This window comes from Centropristis striata, chromosome 18, assembly GCF_030273125.1.
Source record: "Centropristis striata isolate RG_2023a ecotype Rhode Island chromosome 18, C.striata_1.0, whole genome shotgun sequence".
Classification (NCBI taxonomy): domain Eukaryota; kingdom Metazoa; phylum Chordata; class Actinopteri; order Perciformes; family Serranidae; genus Centropristis; species Centropristis striata.
This window is the reverse complement of record NC_081534.1, coordinates 2,541,931-2,563,922: the sequence shown is the minus strand read 5'-3', so window position 1 is coordinate 2,563,922 and position 21,992 is coordinate 2,541,931. Positions and strand designations below refer to the sequence as shown.

Here is a 21,992-nt window from a genome sequence, read left to right as displayed (position 1 = left end):
ATAAGAAAACTACAAGACAATATTTGCATGTTAATTTAAAATAGTAATAGTTTTCATTGTAGAAAGAAAATTCACATTTTAAAAATGGTCTAGAAACATAAATGGCACTTTCAACTGGCTTTCTCAGCTTGTCTACATATCACATATATAAAAAGTTATTACTGTAAATAAAACGTGTATTTTCAATAAGTAGATGGACTCCAGAGGGTTAAATGGGATATTCCTATAATGGTTCTACAATCTTAACTGATAAACTAGGATTTAGTGTTTGAATTGAAAATATTTTAAATTAAAAATATAATCTGATTGTATAAACGTTCAAATTAACTCAAAATAATCATATTTCTTTACATTTACATTTAGTCATTTAGCAGACGCTTTTATCCAAAGCGACTTACAGGAAGAATAAAAGCAAACAATGAAGGTTTAGTGCAAAAAGAGGTATTAGTGCATCAATAAGTGCTATAGTGACAATTCTTTAAGGAGTAGAATTATCGTGTGGTGCTAGGAGAGAAGATGCTCTCTGAAGGTCTTCAGGAGTTTTTTTAAAGGTAAGCTTTGGATTCCTTAACCCATAAGAACCCAGACCCATTTATCCTTGAAGGAAAATTATGGGGGATATACCAAAGACCAAGTAAACCACATAGAACACATTTCTGATGTTTTTTTAAAATACTTCCCCTAAATGTCATAGATTTGTAATGTAACATATATGTCACATTGGGTGTTTATGGTATTTATTTTTATGATATTTCTTATTTTAATATAAATAAACTCGACACCTTTTCTGCTTACAGAAACACAAATTTGTCTTTTTTTTTTTCATCTCCACAACATATATTAAAATTGTGACATTAACAGTGCTGTTTAACAACAAATTATTTTTCAGATTTGTTTTTAAGTAACAAAATAACAATAAATCAATAATAAATAAAAATAAATAACAAACTCTAATAGGGTTAAATGCAATAAAGGACACCCTTTTAACGGATTAGAATTGTTAAATGGGTTTAAACTTAGCCTAGTAACAAAAAATAAGCTTTTTGAAATTAGCTACTTTTTCAGATTTCTGTTTCCAGTCACACATATTTTGGAGAAGTCACTAAAGTGTTTGTTACACCCATGTCACCGTGGGTTCTAATGGGTTAAACTTGGTGTCTGGGAAAGTGTTGCAAATCAATCAAATTGTTACTTTTTAAGCACACACTTTGTACTTTTACTTCAGTAAGTTTTGAATGCAGGACTTTAACTTGTAGTGGAGTCATTTCACAGTGTGGTATTAGTACTTCAAGTTTATTTGTTTATTTGTTTATTTATTAAGGATCCCCATTAGCAGGTACCTTAGTAACCAGCTAGTCTTCCTGGGGTCCACAGGAACAACACAGAATATACAGAAAAACATATTCTCAATATATCAAACATTTACAGGTAAGGTCAATCACTATAAACCTAAAAAGGGTAAGAAAAGGAAAGAAAAGGTAAGAACATTTAAAAATGTACAGCTTGTATAAAATAACATTTCAGTTTCTTTTTAAATACCTGTTTATTTTCAGTGCAACAGAAGTAGTGAGGCAGATTATTCCACAGATTATTGCTCTATAGATAAAAGATCGCGATAAGGCCTTTGTTCTTGGGTGAGGCGCTTCAACCTGACCGTTACTGGACCCTCTAGTGCAGGGGTCTCAAACTTGCGGCCCGCGGGCCAACTGCGGCCCTAGTGACGATACTTTGTGGCCCCCACCTTGATATGAAAGTTTAATGTGAGTTTTATATGAATGACACTTTATCGTGTTGTGTGTGGAAGGTCCCTTTAATTACTTTAAAAATTACTTTTTTTTTGTAATTTTGTGTCTTTTTTTTTTATAATTGTGTGTCTTTTTTTTTAGATAATTTTGTGTCTTTTTTAATAATTTTGTCTTTTTTAATAATTTTGTCTTTTTTAAAATAATTTTGTGTCTTTTTTTAATAATTGTGTCTTTAAAAAAATAATTTTGTGTCTTTTTCTTTAATAATTTTGTCTTTTTAATAATTTTGTGTATTTTTTCTGTCATTTTGTGTGTTTTTTGGTCATTCTGTCTTTTTTTAATAATTGTGTGTCTTTTTTTAAATAATTTTGTGTCTTTTTTTAAATATTTTTTTTTTTTAATAATTGTGTCTTTAAAAAAATAATTTTGTGTCTTTTTCTTTAATCATTTTGTCTTTTTAATAATTTTGTGTCTTTTTTCTATCATTTTGTGTGTGTTTTTTGGTCATTCTGTCTTTTTTTTTTTAATAATTGTGTGTCTTTTTTGGTAATTGTGTGTCTTTTGTCATTTTGTGTGTTTTTTCAGTCATTTGGTGTCTTTTTTTTGGTCATTTTGATACTGCCTCCAGCGGCCCCCAGGTAATCTGAGTGTGAGACCCCTGTTCTAGTGCTATAGTTGTGCAAGGAGTTTCTACAGACAATTTGATTAACCCTATAAAGCCTGAACCACTAAATAATTGCCAGAAAATTCTCCTTTTTTTTAAACTGGAGTGTTTATTGAACCTGCTGACAGGTAATTAACAAAAAAATCTAAAAACAATAGGCATATATGATTTTAATTTGTATCATATTTGATACATCAGTTCTTTTTGTGCAATTTGTTGCTCACCGTTTGTTCTTGAACTAACAAAAACATATAAAACCCAACATTTTTAACCTTTTAAGACTTTACTTCCTTTTAACATTTTCCTCAAACATGCAAAATATTTTTTTCCATATAACACAACATCATACATCTGCTGATATGAAGTTTTCACGCAGCAATGACTGATCCATCAGTGGAACCTGCATATAAATTTTGCTATATCTTGTATTTTTGTGCAATTTGTTGCTCAGTTTTTTTTTTCTTCAACACATGTATACATCAGGTTTTTCAGGAAAAAAATATCACACTTATGATGTATAGGTCTCAAAAACTTGTGTATCAAATATGATACAATTGGCTTTATAGGGTTAATTAAAAAGTAAGGTCTGAATAATAAAGTATAATGTTTATTATAGGACTGAGGCATGTGAGGTGGGAACTCTGGGTCTTTGGGACCATGCAGGGGCGCGGCGCTCCTCCAGGTGGGCTGCCTCCCTCCACAACACAACACGCAGTTAGAAATAGAGGCAGAGAGCAGAGCACTGCTGCAGCCGCACACACAGGAACCCCGAGCCTCAGACAGTGTGTGTGTGTGTGTGTGTGGTGGGAGGATGAGGAGGGAGGACTACAGATTCATGGCACCGCACATCTCCCGCACGTCGCCACGCACAACCTGAACCCCCCAAATGCATCTGCTGGACTTTCTAATGCTTCGGAGAAACTCACAAACTTTGAGGCTTCAAGGATGTTCTTCTCATGTGGGACTCTCTCAGCCGTCACTTATGCGCTCCTGTTGGGAATAACGTGTGTGAGCGTCCTCTGCGATCTCACCAAGGGCTCTTCAGACTTCTCAGGTAGGGGGATTTCTTATGTTGTGTTCGTGTTCGTGACAAAAAAGAGCGTAAAAGCGTGTTTCCAAAGCTTTTAAAAGCAACCAAATGACCAAAATGTGTTTCATTCTGCGCGTGTTTGCACTCAAACTTCATCCTGGAGACGCATTTGCACCCCAGAGATGAAATAGAAGTCTCTGCATGCTTTAAACTGATGACTCTAGAAACAACTGTTGTCTATGTCGCATGAACTTCTCCTCTCAGGGCGACCCGTGCCTCTGGCGTGCTGCAGCATGCTCTCTCAATGTTTGTTTCACAAACCCACTACAACATGCGGAAAAAGACCCGAGTGGTGCTTTATCAGTTTGGCCACTTGTGACCCACATAAAGCACTTCAAACACCAGCTTCTCCTTCTCTAAAGCCACCTGGCTGTAGGGATTAAGGCTTGGGTTATCAGTACAGCATAGATCTGCAACACATATCCCTATTGATGCAATGGAGATAAATGGGATCATGTGGTTAATGTGTTACTAGATGGGAACCATTGTCTAGACCAAGTGGGGCCCTTTTGCAGATTTACAGCTCAGAAGAAAGCAAACTATAGAGCAGTTCTGTATGCTTCATATACATTCAGCCAATGCTAGCCATATCAGTGCCTGGGAGCTGCCAATTACTTCAGATTTATGTGCAATCCGGTGTGACGGAATCTGTAGGCTTTTATGTGTGCAAAGAAAAGGCAGCATATTACTAAACTAATGAGTTATTCTGTGTTGCATTAAAGGCTATTGAGCTGTGCTGAGCCCAAGGCAAGCCTGCAGGTTTTGTTTACAGTGCCATAAAACAGGAAGGGAGCTTTGTGCCGGTGTTAATTGGCCTCTAATGGGTCTAATGGTTGGAAACGAGCAGGCTAACACTGGGGAAAAAGGTGCTAAAGAGCAGATGTATATGTAACGTGCCTGTGTGCGTATGGTTGTGTGCATGGTCCATGTTGCAGCCTAATGAGCTGCTAAAGATCAGGCTGTTAACAGTGTTTGTGTAATTGCCATGCATGTGTCAGTGGTTGTTGGTTTGGTCATACTGATTGAGTGGATCAAGTGGCGGTTAATTAAGCAAGAAGGGGGAAACTATTAGAACGGCTGATTCCAGATTTCCCACACTTGGAGGAGGTTTACCAATACGCCGGCTTAGACACGATTATTCAAATGCTGTGTCACAGGAGGGAGTTCATTTGTTGAAATCTCAGCTTTGGTGCGACACTTCATTGTTGTGAAAGTTTACCTCAGGACTGGCTTATTGATGACTTTTATAGGGGGACAAATCTGCTGTCATGTTAGGATCTTCCTTTGCAGTTGTTGGTGTTGCCCGTCATGGACTCTGCAGGTTTTTACAGAAATGCTGACCAAGCCTTCCCAGTGAATGAAACAAGAAAAGGGACCCAGAATACCTCAGGGACAAAGAAATCCTTCAGTGCTCACATTCTTGACCAGCTGGAGTCTCCCTGGAGATGGAGAGGAGGGCTTTGATTGACAGGTGCAGCCAGGGTGACAGGAGTAGGAGACCCAACATCTGTCACTCAGACTAGTTTCAGTCAGATGGTGGACAGTCTGGTCCAACTGAACCTAGGGTGATATACTGCTCCCTCGGTCTCGTTCGGGTTAAATATGCACCACAGAGTTGTGGTTTCATTGAAGTCGATCATTGGATCATTGTGTTGTCAGTTCAGTACTGGGGGCCATCACAATAATCTACAGCAGTAGTTCTCAACCTTTGTGAGTCGCGACCCCCAATTTAACACGCACAGTTCGGATCACCCAAAAAAAGAAACAAAATGACCAAAAAAAGGAAAGAAAATGATCAAAAAAGACTCAAAATGACCAAGAAGACACTAAATGACCAAAAAAGACTCAAAATGACCAAAAAAAATACACAAAATGACACAAAGGAGAAAAAAAATGACCAAAAAAGACACAAAATGACTAAAAAAAATACACAAAATGACCAAAAAAAGGAAACAAAATTACCAAAAAAGACACAAATTGACCAGAAAATGATCAAAAAAGACACAAAATGACCAAAAAAAGACACAAAATGACCAGAAAAGGCACAAAATGACCCAAAAAAGAAACAAAATTACCAAAAAGACAGAAAATGACTAAAAAAAGACAGAAAATGTCCAAAAAAGGAAACAAAATGACAAAAAAAGACACAAAATGATTGAAAAAAAGACACAAAATGACCAAAAAAAAGACATTAAGTGACCAAAAAGACTAAAACACATCAACACATGAACACTTTAACACAGTGGAGACAGAGCTGACTTCCAAAATGATTTGGCGACCCCCAGAAATCATCTCGCGACCCCAATTGGGATCCCGACCCCAAGGTTGAGAATACCTGATCTACAGAACAGCACAAGATAACTTCATTTACCACACGCTATTTTTAGTCTGTGTATTGTGTTTGCTCCGTCTGTTGATAACTGAAGTGCAGTAATGACAGTTTCAGGTTTCATCATGGAAACAAACTCCTGTATGTTGGTGGCTGATGTGATTCTGTCTCTCCCCCTGTTATCATCTTCTATTATGCAGCTGCATGAGCGGTTAATTAGAGGTGTGGAGCGGGCCAAGCAACACTTACCAGCCCCCGGGCTAACAGCAGCCGCAATCATTCCTGCTTTCTGTTTTACAACTTATTGATATGTACTTCTTGATGTCTTTGTTTTTGTTTTTTTAAAACTGAAATTTCCTAGAAGCTCACACACAAGCTCTTTATTTTCTCATTTGACAGGCGTGTAACTGTTCTCTATCATAGGGCTGGGCGATATGGACCAAAAGTCATATCCCGATATATTTAGGCTGAATATCAATATACGATATACACTACTGGTCAAAAGTTTTAGAACACACCAACCTTTCCAGAATTTAATTTAAAATTATGCAGTTTAATATCTCAGTGTACTCTGAAATTAATGCACATTTGCAGCATTTAAAATTCTTGATTGAGCATGATAGTGTTTTGAAAGTAAAAAAAAAGATTCAAAATCACATTTTATGTTGGACTAAAGGACTAAAAAAGACACAAAATGACCAAAAAAAAGACACAAAATGACTTACAAAGACATGAAAAGAATTCAAAAATGGACAAAATAGCCCAAGACTCCATAGAGTTAAGTTGTTAACCCATTTCTTGTTCCCTGAAAAAGGCCTACTTGTATAATTCTGAAATGTACATTATTTTTCAGTTTTGGTTAAGCTTACCTTTTTTTATTTACCTCTGGCAGTTCACCACTTACCTTTGTACCCTTTCAAGCTGTTCATTTGACTTGAACTGCTTGAATTTCAATAAAAAACTGGAAAAATTGGGGTGTTCTAAAACTTTTGACCGGTAGTGTATATCCTGATATTTTTATCTCTTTTGACTTTTTATCAAAGTCAAATATGACATGTCACAAGTAGTTTTATTGAAACCGTTTATTTAAGTGAACATAAATACTGTATAACAACAGGAGTACCTTTTTTAAGAATCAAAGGTCCATAAAGTGCACATTTAAATAAAAAAAATATCTTAAATAAAAGCTGCAGCTTGCCTGGAGCAAGGATCACAGTGCACAACTTGAACTATATCGATATGGTCTAATTCCATATCACACTAAAATACACTACCGGTCAAAAGTTTTAGAACACCCCAATTTTTCCAGTTTTTTATTGAAATTCAAGCAGTTCAAGTCAAATGAACAGCTTGAAAGGGTACAAAGGTAAGTGGTGAACTGCCAGAGGTAAATAAAAAAAGGTAAGCTTAACCAAAACTGAAAAATAATGTACATTTCAGAATTATACAAGTAGGCCTTTTTCAGGGAACAAGAAATGGGTTAACAACTTAACTCTATGGAGTCTTGGGCTATTTTGTCCATTTTTGAATTCTTTTCATGTCTTTGTAAGTTATTTTGTGTTTTTTTTTTGGTAATTTTGTGTCTTATTTTAGTCATTTTGTGTCTTTTTTGGTCATTTTGTGTCTTTTTTTGGTCATTTTGTGTCTTTTTTTAGTCCTTTAGTCCAACATAAAATGTGATTTTGAATCTTTTTTTAACTTTCAAAACACTATCATGCTCAATCAAGAATTTTAAATGTTGCCAATGTGCATTAATTTCAGAGTACACTGAGACATTAAACTGCATAATTTTCAATAAAATTCTGGAAAAGTTGGAGTGTTCTAAAACTTTTGACCAGTAGTGTATATATATCGATATATCGCCCAGCCATACTCTTATCAGACAGCTAAAATAAACCATCCATTACCATGGTGAATGTCACACTACACTTCAATACAGACATCAGTGCAGCACAACCACTGGACACTTTGTTACATGTTCTAACCGTGAGAGTGAAACCAGAACTGGATACAGGGACCGCGCCGGTCTTTGAAGCCAATTTGACAAACTAGCCAAACCGTATAATTACAACTTCCAGGTTTGTCACATGTTGCCATGGGGCCCAAAAAGATCTTTTCCCATAGACTTACACTGTGAAAGCCACATGTGTGAATCAGTGGATAATGATTTGGGGTACATTAACTTCCTAGTACCAACACTTAAACCACCCTTACTTAAAACATTATGTCCTGAAAGTAGAGGCGTAGATGTAATAATAGCAGAGTTGTATACTGCAGTAGTTCTCAACCTTTTTGAGTCGCAACCCCCAATTTAACATGCATGTTGTCCGCGACCCCCACTCACTGAACAGAATCTCATATTCACAGTTCAGATCACCCAAAAAAGAAACAAAATGACCAAAAAAAGTAAACAAAATGACCAAAAAAGACACAAATTGACCACAAAATGATCAAAAAAGACACAAAATGACCAAAAAAAGGCACAAAATGACCAGAAAAGACACGAAATGACCCAAAAAAGCTAAATGTGGTGGAGTAAAAAGAACAATATTTGCTTTAAAATATAGTGAAGTAGAAGTATAAAGTTAAATAAAATGGAAATACTCAAGAAAAGTAAAAGTACCTCAAAATTGTACTTGAGTACTTGAGTAAAAATTACTTTCCACCACTGTTTTATAGTGATGATAAATAATAACTTTTGGAATTTACAGACAGAATATCAGATTAATGAATATAAATACACTCCCGGTCAAAAGTTTTAGAACACCCCAATTTTTCCAGTTTTTTATTGAAATTCAAGCAGTTCAAGTCAAATGAACAGCTTGAAAGGGTCCAAAGGTAAGTGGTGAACTGCCAGAGGTAAATAAAAAAAGGTAAGCTTAACCAAAACTGGAAAATAATGTACATTTCAGAATTATACAAGTAGGCCTTTTTCAGGGAACAAGAAATGGGTTAACAACTTAACTCTATGGAGTCTTGGGCTATTTTGCCCATTTTTGAATTCTTTTCATGTCTTTGTAAGTCATTTTGTGTCTTTTTTTTGTCATTTTGTGTCTTTTTTTGGTCATTTTGTGTCTTTTTTTAGTCATTTTGTGTCTTTTTTTAGTCATTTTGTGTCTTTTGGTGTCTTTTTTGTCATTTTGTGTCTTTTTTTGGTCATTTTGTGTCTTTTTTTTAGTCATTTTGTGTCTTTTGGTGTCTTTTTTTGTCATTTTGTGTCTTTTTTTGGTCATTTTGTGTCTTTTGGTGTCTTTTTTTTGTCATTTTTTAGTCCTTTAGTCCAACATAAAATGTGATTTTGAATCTTTTTTTTACTTTCAAAACACCATCATGCTCAATCAAGAATTTTAAATGTTGCAAATGTGCATTCATTTCAGAGTACACTGAGACATTAAACTGCATCATTTTCAATTAAATTCTGGAAAAGTTGGTGTGTTCTAAAACTTTTGACCAGTAGTGTATATATTTCCTCAGTGCCTTTAGGCAGGTGAGTCTGGTCTCAGCTGACACAGACAGAAAACAGATTATCGTTTCTGTCAACACGTAGTTGTGAACGTAAGGGGAAGTGATGAATGCCAGTTTGTTTGGAAAAAGGCTGAAACAATAACAGAAATCCAGCATTTGCTCCAACTGGACCATTCCACTGTGAGTGACTTCCACAACACAGAGGTATTGTTTGTTTTTGTGACCCGTAGAACCTTTTAGAATCAAACTATATGACGCTGCCAAAGGGTTACAGTGAAGCAACTTCTCTTCTGTGTCTTTGTCGTAAAAACCCCATAGGCAGAACCCCATTTAACCCGGTCAATGGGCTGTGAGGCTGCTGAGGGGCCGAGGGGTCAGCTGAGGTCGAGCCATAGTAACTGTGAGTGTGTGGTTAGGGGGAGTCATCGTCCATCTTCCTCTTTGTTCCCTGCTGTCGAACCTCATCAAGCTGACCGCTGAAAGAAAGTCAACGCAACGCCGTTTTGTAGGTCATGAATTTAAATTCAGCTGTGATCAACTTGATTTAATCACTGGTGATGTTTCACATTTAGATCTCCTGATTTTCTTCCTACCGTTTTCTCTTTAATTAAACACACTTTTATTGTAGATTAAATTAGGCCGTTAAAAAACGTTTGCAGTTTAAAATGTTCCCGGAGATCGATGGCTAATAAAGAAAAGTGTAAATGAGGAAAAATCATGTTAAATTTTTGTTTTTCATGTTAAATCTCAACCTGGAAAGTAACTAAAGCTGTCAGCTAGATGTAGTGGAGTAGAAGTATAAAGGTACATAAGATAGAAATACTCAAAGTAGAAGTACCTCAAAATTGTAACTAAGTACAGTACTTGAGTAAATGTACTAAGTTACATTCCACCGCTGTTCGTTGGTGACAGATCAGCTGATGGTCTGACACACACACACACACACACACACACACACACACACACACACACACATCCAGCCATGCTACTACTCTATGTGGTAGTCCACACACACACACACACACACACACACACACACACACACACACATCCAGCCATGCTACTACTCTATATGGTAGTCAAATCAAATCAAATCAATTGTCCACACACACACACACACACACACACACACACACACATCCAGCATGCTACTACTTTATGTGGTAGTCCACACACACACACACACACACACACACACACACACACCCCTGCACAGATTACTGCTGCAGGCCCCTCAAACCGTAATCGGCTCTGGTTCTTGAGTGGCCCTGGATGAAGGTAGCACACTGAACCCCATGGTCTCCTCTCTCTCCCTTCCCCCCACTCACACACTCCTCAGCTCCCCTCCTCCTCCTCTTCCTCCTCCTCCTCCTCCTCCTCCTCCTCCCTCGGGCTTGCCTGATCACTGTTTCTGTGTGTGTGTGTGTGTGCGCCAGGTGAGCTCTGTCTAAACAAATCCTGCGTCCTGCTTGTTTTGTCTAGTGCGGTGGAGGCAGGCGGTCGGCGGACAGCGATGGCATAAGGTTGCTTTTCTCTCAGCTGAATAGAGAGAGGGTGTGTGTGTGTGTGTGTGTGTGTGTGTGTGTGTGTGTGTCTCTGTGAACAAAGTTCCCGAAGGAGTTAGGTGTCACAAAGTTTGATTCATGGCGTGTTGGTATGAAAACACGGCGAGCTGCTGGGTGTGAATTCTTTTATATCATGCATTGTGTTGCTTCAAAGTGAATATATGAAATGTTTGAAGCATAAGTGATGTCAGCTTTGAACTACAGACCTTTATTGTTTTCTTAAATCCACTGCGGTTCTTGTGGACAGGAGACGAGCTGCACAAGGATTTGTTTGGGGTTTGATAACGTTTTATCAAAGAGTTTAATTTAAAATCCGCTTATCAAATCTAAATCCTTTGAAATCCTTTTTTAAAATCCATGTAGGTGTTGCTTTCAGTGACAACAGTTATAGATAACTTTAAGATATAAAGCTCTGAAACTGATATTTATTTAGTCCAATGACTTCCTGATAGTTTTGAATGTTGCAAAGATACAGAATAAGATTAAATGAGAAACATGTTAGTTTGAGATTAATGTCTTTGATTTAATTCCTGTCTCACCTGTACTACCTGTCCTTATGTCTGATAATAGAATATGTCAAGTTCTTGATTAAGTAACATACAAGAATTAAATCAAATAACTCCTGCAAGATATGTTCACATTACACAGACATCAGACAGATTCCTACCTCAAAACATCTGTATTTTTATTGCATTACTTTTAAACAAACAATAGGAACAGTTTATAGTGTGTGAAGTGTCTGGTGCTTGTTGTAAACAAACAGAATGAACACCCTCCTGCAGCAGCAGCACATACACACTGTACTGCTACAGAGCTAACTGCTAGCCTGTTAGCACATACACACTGTACTGCTACAGAGCTAACTGTTAGCTTGTTAGCACATACACACTGTACTGCTACAGAACTAACTGTTAGCCTATAAGCAATTTGCAGAATGGACGCTAAGCGGTTAACATCCCCTCCGGCTCTGCAGCTGGGAAAGACTGCTGCAGGAGGCTCATTGAGAAGAGTAAGAAGGAGTCTCCAATAACACCAGAAAAAGTCGCTGGATTTGTCGCCAGTCGCTTTTTTTGGTGAAAAATAGTCGCTAAGGGCGTCTGAAAAGTCTCTAAATATAGCAACAAAGTTGCTAAGTTGACAACACTGCTTCGCCGGCTTTTACAAATGGCGCGTGTTGTTGTGTTGTTGAGTACTACGTCACATCCTGCTTAGCGCTCGCTCGTTATTTATTTAGGCAGCTACATGAAACTATGCGTTCGCCCCCTGGTGGTTGGTGGACTACTGGTGTAGAAAGTGCTTGATTAGATATGCAGGAGAGACGCATTTTAAAATGGAAATCACGCCGAGGATCAGGTTAATTTAATCATGGCGGCCAAAATCTTGATCCCGATTATAATTTGATTAAATGTTCAGACCTAGTAGAAATGGTAATATTATTAGTTGTTTCCACATTACAAACAAGTTTTAGTTCAACTATTACAAAACATAACCTAAATACACTGTAAAAAAGGTTTGTAGAAATAACAGAAAAACACTGTCAAATACATCAGAAATAGGTCATAAAATGAAAAATTGTATATCACTGTATTAGATGCTTTTAATTACCGTAAATCAAAGAATAGCACAAAACTTTTACTTTTTTTCTGTCATAAACTGGAAGAAACACACAGGTTTTAGGTAAAATATAAAATTTTCATGCAAAATTTGTGGAGAAATACCATGATGTATGAATTAATGACACAATTATCCTAAAAAATAACAGGATTATTCAGACTAAATCACAGTTTTTGCTGATATTTACATTTAAATTTAGAATAGAAAATCCACTCACTGTAATTTTTACTGTGAAGTTCTGGCAACCACAGCTGCCGGTATTTTACCGTAAATTAAACAGATTATTTTTTACAGTGTACCCACCGAGTCCAGACATAGGTCTAATGTTATAATAATTATTCATTCATTCATTATATTTAACCGCTTGTCTGCACTCGGGTCTCGGGGGGCTGGAGCCGATCCCAGCTGACACTATCGCAGGGCTGACACATAGAGACAGACAATCACGCTCTCATTCACTCCTACGGGCAATTTAGAGTAACCAATTAAACCTAAGTGCATGTTTTTGGACTGTGGGAGGAAGCAGCAGAACCAGAGAGAACCGCTGACCGACTGCTGAACAGCAGCTAAGTTAGGGGCTGTAAGATTTTAGGACCCTCACTCAGGCTACTAAATGTAGAGTGAATGCATATCTATACAGGGGAAACCCTGCTATATATAGTGCAGATCTTTAAATGGAGATTAAATGGTTATTAAGATGGAGGAAAATCCAGCTCCACTTACAGAACACATAGAGAACACATTACAGAAGTGTGCATGTAGAATGCTAAAAATGTATTGCACAGATTTAATTATAACCGGATATATTATCTGTGCATGTTGTGGGACATGTCACTGGGTTTATATATAGCAGTTTCACGCTAACAAGACTTCTCTTGCAGCCAGGGACTGAAACTAAAGAGCCTTTAGGTGCAGACAGCTTGGAGATGTAATGTGGATAACGTCTGGATGTGTATGCATGCGTTTATGTTGCAGTGGTTGCCATAGGGTGTGTGTGGGTGTGTGTGTTTGTGTAATTTAAAGTGGAAGTCTGGCACAACATGATAGCGATGAAAGACGTGACCTACTGTGTAAGTTCCTCCCCCTGGATACAATAAGGGCATAAACAAACACACACATAAAGCAACAATGTGGTGTTGGTGATGAGAGATGAGTGTTTACAACAGGAAACAACTCTTCCCCCTCCGCTCCCGTCAGCGTGAGGAAATTAACTTATCTCACCTCACACTGCAGCCAACACCAAAGCCAGAGTGATTAAAAGGTGAATAGTTGAGGAGAACTTGAGGAGCTTTTGAATTTTGAATTAAGTTTCTTATCTGCTTTTTACTACGACTCTCTGAAGGAAATCCCCAAATAAAAGGACAAAGCTTTGAACAACAGTGATGACATGATTAATATGAGAATGTGTTCAAAGTAGATGTAGCCTTAAAGGCAAGCTTTGTGTCAAGTCCCGACATATTAACGTGCAACAATCAAAATGGATTTTTGTCCCGTTGCCAAGTTCTGTGTGGGAAGAGTGCACATCCTGACTGAGGTAATGCTTAATGAATAATTTGGCTGCTGTTGGGGCAATATTACACTAAATTAAGTCCCGGTATGTCAGAAATGTCCTCGCACCACAAAAAGAACAAGAACTCTTGTCAGTCAACGGTTTTGCAATCAGTGAAAGTTTTTAATCTGACACTAGTTACAGTTTTGCATTAAAAAGGGTTGTTTTTCCAGTAAAAAAACAGATAAACTGGTAGGAACTTTATTGTCTCAACTGTTCCAAGACTGGAAAACGTTGGGCTCAGAAAAAGTGCAAAGGAGTTAAATTTTAACTTAATTTTTTTAGTTTTTTGTGCTTGTGTCTAAGGCTGGGCGATATGGACCAAAAGTCATATCCCGATATATTTAGGCTGAATATATATATCCCAATATTCTTATCGCAAAGTGAGAGCAAATGTTCGACCCACTTTTGGTACCAGGTCCTTTTCTGTATTCTGTTTTCCACTGCAGATTGAACCTCATTAATGCATTTTGGATTCTAGGGAAGAGGTTAAGGGCAAGGTAGGAGAAGAAAATAAATCATTATTAAGTTTGAGAAAAAAGTTGAAATGACGAGAAAAAAGTTGAATACAGTATCAAGAATACAGTTGAAATACAATGTTGAGAAAAGATGTTTATGGTATACAATGTAATACAATATATGTCTATGGGGGTTTTAGTACTACTACACCTTTAAATATTAAGGTATTTGCTCATTTATGACATTTATGAAAATCAGGTTGTAGCTTGCAGTCTACCTAACTGTTCAGATAAACGATGTTTCTCTGAAAACATTGTTACCCTGATGACTTATTGACACAAATCTGAGAATATCTTTCCAACTTTACCGAAAACAAAAAGTTGACTTTATTCTTGTCATTTCAACTTTTTTTCGTGTTATTTCGACTTTATTCTCATTATTTTTTCTCCTACCTGGCCCCAATCCTCTTCCGTAGGATTCTCAGCTGATTGTGCAAGTTTGATTATTTTATTGGCAACCAAACAGCACTTCCTCTATTGTATTTGTCGTTTTCAGGGTTACCATTTAAAAAAAAAAAAGAACTGGGACAAAATAAAGAAATTGTGGACGCTATTGATGTCCTGTGTTGTGCTAGTGATGATTCTCTTGGAACCAATTCAACCTGGTCTCACAGAAATCCGTGAAATAGCCACGGATTTCGCTTAACTCAAAATCCGTGGAATAGCCATGGAAGCGCTCAAATTTCCGTGAAACTGACACGGATTTCGCTACAATGCAAGTTAATGACAGTCATATCCCGTGGCTATTGGTTTGTTCCAAGTCACGTGACTTTCAAGGTCCCAGCGGTCAGAACAAAAAACATGGCGGACAGTTCTCTCATTTTTAGTGAAAAATCAATATTTTGACTTAGTTTCTGCATAAAAATGGATTTTGATCACATTTCTAGCGAGAAATATATGTTTTATTTTCTAAATACATATGTACATAATCACTTTGTATGTTGGAATAGCCACGGGATATGACTGTCATTAACTTGCATTGTAGCGAAATCCGTGTCAGTTTCACGGAAATTTGAGTGATTCCGTGGCTATTCCACGGATTTTGAGTTAAGCGAAATCCGTGGCTATTTCACGGATTTCTGTGAGACCATGTTGAACCAATCAGTGGTCAGCAGGGTTTAACTCCGACCTTTAGTATCGGCTCAGCTTGCGTGGAACCTCTAACAAGGTGGTACCAAGAAGAACCAGGTACCAGGTGCTGTCTACTGAGAGAAACCGGTTCAGTCTGGCTGTGCCCTACCATGCAGTTTAAATGCAGCATTACTGTCTCAGCAATATACCATACTGACACGGTGTGTTATCAGTGTGTTGACTGAGAGCTTAAGTCGACTGTAAAAAATCACTATAATCTGAGTGAGAGTATAGTGTCACTTTTTCAAACTGTGTCTGTCTGGTACATGATTCTGGGTTGAAACTCTCAATTTAAACTCCAGACTGCATTCAAAATGACCTACATAGGCTGCGGAGGAGTTCTAACTACAGTCTGAGTCGGGCTGAATGTCTTAATCTAGGCTTATAATCAGCAGAAACCAGTCAGCCCTTTTCTATGATAATCATTATTTAGCATAGATTTCTGTCGATCCTGAAACCACCCAAATTAATACTAATAACTGTTATTGGGGGGGGGGAGAAGAGGAGGGGGTTAATTTTTCTAAAGCATTTAACTGCAAAGATGTATATGAAGACATTGCAGGTGTGTGTTTGCACTTGCCCAAAGAAGCCCCAAAGAAAACACAGTGAAACATGTGAGGGAGATTCTTGAGTGACACTGTGTTGTTGCACGTATAGCTGCAGTTCAGCGAGCTCTCCTCACGTCTCTGTTGGAGCAACAATTGGGTAGTTAATTAAGAATGCAGTGTCATTTATCATATTTTTGAACACACAGGCCATATTTTCCAGCTCTCTGGGAATCAGATAAGCGGTGATACCTGCTGCTGCAAGCACAGAGGGCCACAGCGAGCAGTTAAAGGATGAAACTGAGCTGGAGATAAACAGAAACAAGTGTTGAGAAAGAGACTGGTGGTGGGTGTGTGCACTGGCAATTATCTCCTCATGTCCACCCCACTTATGTGCTGGCTGTTGAATTATGCTCTCAACGAGCGCCACGACACACACACACACACACACACATACATGTCTTTGTGTAGTTGTGAGGACCACCACTTCCCCTAGCCCAACACACACATTTCAGGGTTTACCATCTCTGTTAGGACCTTCCCTGAAATTCATACAGATGATTAATTAAGGCCTTTAGAGGCTATCCTAGTATTTTCTTTGTGAGGACTGGAAAAATGTCCTCACAACTACAAATGTCCTCACAATGTTGGTATTCTGCCATGGGTTGGTCCTCACAACTATATGAAGACAAACACACACATACACATACATACATACATACATACATACATGTCTTTGTGTAGTTGTGAGGACCACCACTTCCCCTAGCCCAACACACACATTTCAGGGTTTACCATCTCTGTTAGGACCTTCCCTGAAATTCATACAGATGATTAATTAAGGCCTTTAGAGGCTATCCTAGTATTTCTTTGTGAGGACTGGAAAAAATGTCCTCACAACTACAAATGTCCTCACAATGTTGGTATTCTGCCATGGGTTGGTCCTCACAACTATACGAAGACAAACACACACATACACATACATACATACATACATACATGTCTTTGTGTAGTTGTGAGGACCACCACTTCCCCAGCCCAACACACACATTTCAGGGTTTACCATCTCTGTTAGGACCTTCCCTGAAATTCATACAGATGATTAATTAAGGCCTTTAGAGGCTATCCTAGCATTTTCTTTGTGAGGACTGGAAAAATGTCCTCACAACTACAAATGTCCTCACAATGTTGGTATTCTGCCATGGGTTGGTCCTCACAACTATATGAAGACAAACACACACACACACACACACACCTTTTCTGCTCCTGCATCTCAGAGAATGTGAGCCATGCTTTGATGCCCCTCCTCCTCCCCGCTGTCTCTTTTTTCTGTCTTTCTCTCCGTTTCCTGGGAGCTGATTTATGTTTGGTTTAAGAGTCAACATGTCCGCCTTGATCTGGCTTCTCTTTTTATCCACCCTTCAATCCCCCCATCCCCTCTTCACCTCGTGCTTCCTTCAGTATACGACGGGGAAAGAACTTTTTAAACACCATTAGTTTTTATGGTTTGATTAAAGCCCTAGAGGCAAAGAGAGAGAGAGACAGAGGGAGATGGAGAGGTAGAGAGGTGGGGCACAGAAGGGCCAGTCTGAACAAGGAGGCATTGTGTAGCCCCCCAACTGTGTCGGACTGACAGTCTGCATTACAGCACGCTACAGCAGCCCGCTCCCCAAAGCACTGCTAATCTGTTGCTTACTGGCCCCTCTGGCCAGCTCAGGTAAGGGGGGAGGGAACCGCAGAGAGATTTTCTCATGTTTTTCTCATGTTTAGTTTTACCAAAGTGATGTCTGCCAGGCAAACATAGCAAACTGGATTTATTCCATTTGCTACACTGTAAAAAAGGTTTGTAGAAATAACAGTAATACACTGTCAAATACATCAGAAATAGGGCATAAAATGAAAAATTGTATATCACTGTATTAGACGCTTTTAATTACCGTAAATCAAAGAATAGCACAAAAATGTCATGTCATAAACTGGAAGAAACACACAGTTTTGCTGTAAAATATAACATTTCCATGCAAAATGTATGGAGAAATACCCTGATGTGTGAATGAATGACACAATTACCCTAAAAAATAACAGGATTATTCAGACTAAATTACAGTTTTTTTGCTGATATTTACATTTAAATTTAGAATAGAAAATCCACTCACTGTAATTTTTACGGTGAAGTTCTGGCAACCACAGCTGCCGGTATTTTACCGTAAATTAAACAGATTATTTTTTACAGTGTACACGGCGCCATCATAAACTGATTCTTATTAGAGCTGGACTATAAATGTAATAATGTTTTCTTTCTGGTTCACTTTTAATATCTCAGTCCTGATTAATTTCACTTTAACTATTTCATGACCCTGGGCTGTTGGCTGGCTGGCTGGTAGAACTTCTAGTTAGATGTAATTCTAGATGTTTACTTGTTACATACTAGTAATTTTTGGTCGGTGAGAGATTCCTTCTTCTTTACCGTGGTGCTGTGAGCTAAATGCTAACCTCAGCATGCTAACATAGTTACAGTAACAATAACATTTTGATGTTCAGCAAGCATAATGTTTGCAGTTCACGGTTTAATTCCACATAAACACAGAATAAGCAGGAAACAATTCAAATCAGAATAGCCAGATGGTGGAGTGGCGGCCATTTTTATGGGTACCATGGTAATTGCAAAGATGTGTGACCATTGTAGCGAGTTAACATCCATATAAACTAAGTTACAGACTCACTAAGCAATGAGCAGTGAAGTTCAAGCGAAATGAGCAAAATTTTACAATTAAATGCTTTGTCCACACACAATATAGAAGCATTTTGTTTTAGCTGGACGAGTGACAACTTTGTTTGTCCCATTTTCAGTATTCACAGTATAACATGAAAGCATGTCGGAATTACTAAGCTAGCTAGCCAACTCACTGCTAGTTAGCTAGCTAGCTGTGCTAATTCTTTAATTTCATCACAGTGGTTGGCAGCGTTGGGCCTAACTATCACTCCACCTCACTCTCTGCTGTTTATTTTGAACAAAAACAAAGTACTATGGCAAACTGTCCTTTCGACTCTCATTCTTTTAGTATTGTTTAGCAGGGGTCATCCCTATGTTCCAATGTTCCCCGGGGAAGATAGGTCCTTTTTTTTAGAAAAAAGGTCCTATGTTCCCTGTTTTTTCCCAAAAATGTTCCCCTGTAGCAATACATACCCGGGAGCATAGGACCCTTTCTGAAAAAGGGTCCTATGCTCCCCACTGTCGTATGTTCCCCTCTTTGTATGAGACTGGGTAACATAGGACCCTTTTTGGGAAAAGCGGGGAAAAAGGGTCCTATGCATGTATGCAACTATAGCTGATGGGATGTCATTTTTTTGCAGGTATTTGTTCATAAACCAAAGTGGATTGAAAGTCAAGGGACCACCAAAATGATCACAATTTACCCTCAGGAGGACATGAATGTACCAAATTGCATGAAAATCTATCAAATAGTTGTTGTTTGCTAGCAACTCTTATAGACATGAATAGGATAGTTTGGGGTTTTGGTAGACAGACTAGAGAATCAATGAAATTGATTTTCATGTTTTTGACAACAAAAACAGGACAGCCAACAGATGAATCTGTAAAGTGGTAGTTAGTTAAAGTGGTAGTAGAGCAAAGGGTTAATGTGTAGCAGCTATAGTTGTAGAAATCGAGGCAGTCGCCTACATTCGGCAGGCAAAGAGTTTTACCCAAGGAGACCCCAGTTACTTGGTAGCTACAAAAATAAACTCTCCATGAAACTCTTTGAATGAATGAATGAATAGAGCAAGGTAAGCTTTCACATGCAGTCGGGTCATTCCTGCAGATCAGTCTGCGTTTGTTGTAAATGGAAGGGGATCTCGCTGCTAAGTCCTATTGGACATGCTGCAGATGGCTTTTCACTCCCTCAGCTCCTCAGGAGTTGTTCTATTGCTTGTTTTCACAGAACAGCCCCCCGATAAGCTTGTTAATTCCCCAAAAAGCTCAGCCTCCAAGTGCCCACCCACTTCTACCTTCTTCTTTTTTTAAGGAAATACCTCTCTTTTCTTCACAGCACATGTCTGAACCTTGATAGAGGTATGCTGCCCTGCTGTTATTGCATTAAAACTCATTACAGATTTTTTTTTCTTTTCAGAGAGGGGGCTTTTGGGCTTTTGACAAAAATAGAGAAGGACCGATAATGATGGAGCTGTCCAGGGTTGTCGAAGTAAAAGCCCTGCTCATTTTCTGCTTAAATAACATTAGATGTGTTGTTGTTTGTCGTTAAGCTACACAAAAGGCAAAACCAGTTGTGTTGAAATATACACAGTCATGGAAAAAAAATGGTTTTCTTGATAAGAAAACCATGGAAAATGTCTAGATATCATCTCTTAAATAAAACTCTTATGAGCTATTTTTGTTGTTATCATTATATTTGTCCAAACAAATGTACCTTTAGTTGTACCAGCCATTAAAATGAACAAGAAATTGAAGGAAAAGGGTGGTCTAATAATTTTTTCCATGACTGTATATGTATTTTACAACAAGCCAAAGGTCTTGTACCTCTAAAAATAATAGACAAAACTCAATTTAGACTCCCAAGAAGATTTGTATTCTGATTCTGGGTCAATTTTGGATAAATTTGAATTATTATGCAATATTTTGTTACCAATCTCAATGATGAAGCGTTCTGAATTTGATTATGTTTTAGTTTGCAACTCTCACTGTCTTCAATGGCAGCTGACGTTCATGTGTAAAGTATCAAAGGTGCTATATATTTTCAGGCAATTTATTGAAGATTTATAATCAGATTTAGATTATTTGAAAGCTCCCTTAAAGAGCAGAGCCTCACGGTTACTTCCTTGATGCGTCAACTAGGGCTGAGCGATATGGCCCTAAAAGAATATCACGATATTTCAGGCTATTTTTGCGATAACGATATTCTTGACGATATTACGAAATACTTAAAAAGATATAGAAAATATGATATATTTTTTTGTCTGTATAAATAAATAAAAATCTTAAATGTAGTGTGAAGTGCAAATCTCAACAGTCAAAAAAATTACTCTTGACTCTTGAGTATGAGCAAATAATAAAAATATCCATTTAGGGGTTCCGGGGGCATATTTTAATGACATTTTGTAAAGGAGAATAAAGGTTCTTGTATGTTTTATTTAAGGCATCTTATTTTGACAGTCTTCTTGTAAGTTCTGTGGTGGATTCTGTTAACACGCTGTGCTCTTATTTTGAAAGCTGCATGTGTTTAGTGATAGAGAGTAAGTAGCTTTTTATGATTAAAACAACTTTAATTGTTAGTTAATATTAACCTTACGCCACTACATCAAGAAGTAGGAATGTTGCCAATATCATGATGTGCATTTTTTTTTAACCATAAAAAAAATATACCGATATTGTCGTGAACGATACGATATGGCACACCCCTAGCGTCAACAGCCTGGAAAAGGAGGCGAACGTCTCCTTTCAACCTGGTCTCACAGAAATCCGTGAAATAGCCACGGAATCGCTCAAATTTCCGTGAGACTGACACGGATTTCGCTACAATGCAAGTTAATGACAGTCATATCCCGTGGTTATTGGTTTGTTCCAAGTCACGTGACTTTCAAGGTCCCAGCGGTCAGAACAAAAAACATGGCGGACAGTTCTCTCTTTTTTTTTTTTTTTCTTCTTTTTAGTGAAAAATCAATATTTTGACTTAGTTTCTGCATAAAAAAGGATTTTGATCACATTTGTAGCGAGAAATATATGTTTTATTTTCTTAATATTCACTCAGTGAATGTACATA

At 37.8% G+C, this 21,992-nt stretch overlaps 1 protein-coding gene across 1 annotated transcript in view; it reads left to right on the top strand.

Moving 5' to 3' along the window:
• The first annotated feature begins 3,050 nt into the window (after positions 1 to 3,050).
• Positions 3,051 to 21,992, top strand: part of LOC131991653 (uncharacterized) — a 129,769-nt gene continuing 110,827 nt past the window's right edge. The window contains exon 1 of the mRNA XM_059357143.1: positions 3,051 to 3,463. Coding sequence (XP_059213126.1) covers positions 3,067 to 3,463 — 397 coding nt within the window. The 5' untranslated portion in view covers positions 3,051 to 3,066. The remainder of the gene's footprint in view (positions 3,464 to 21,992) is intronic.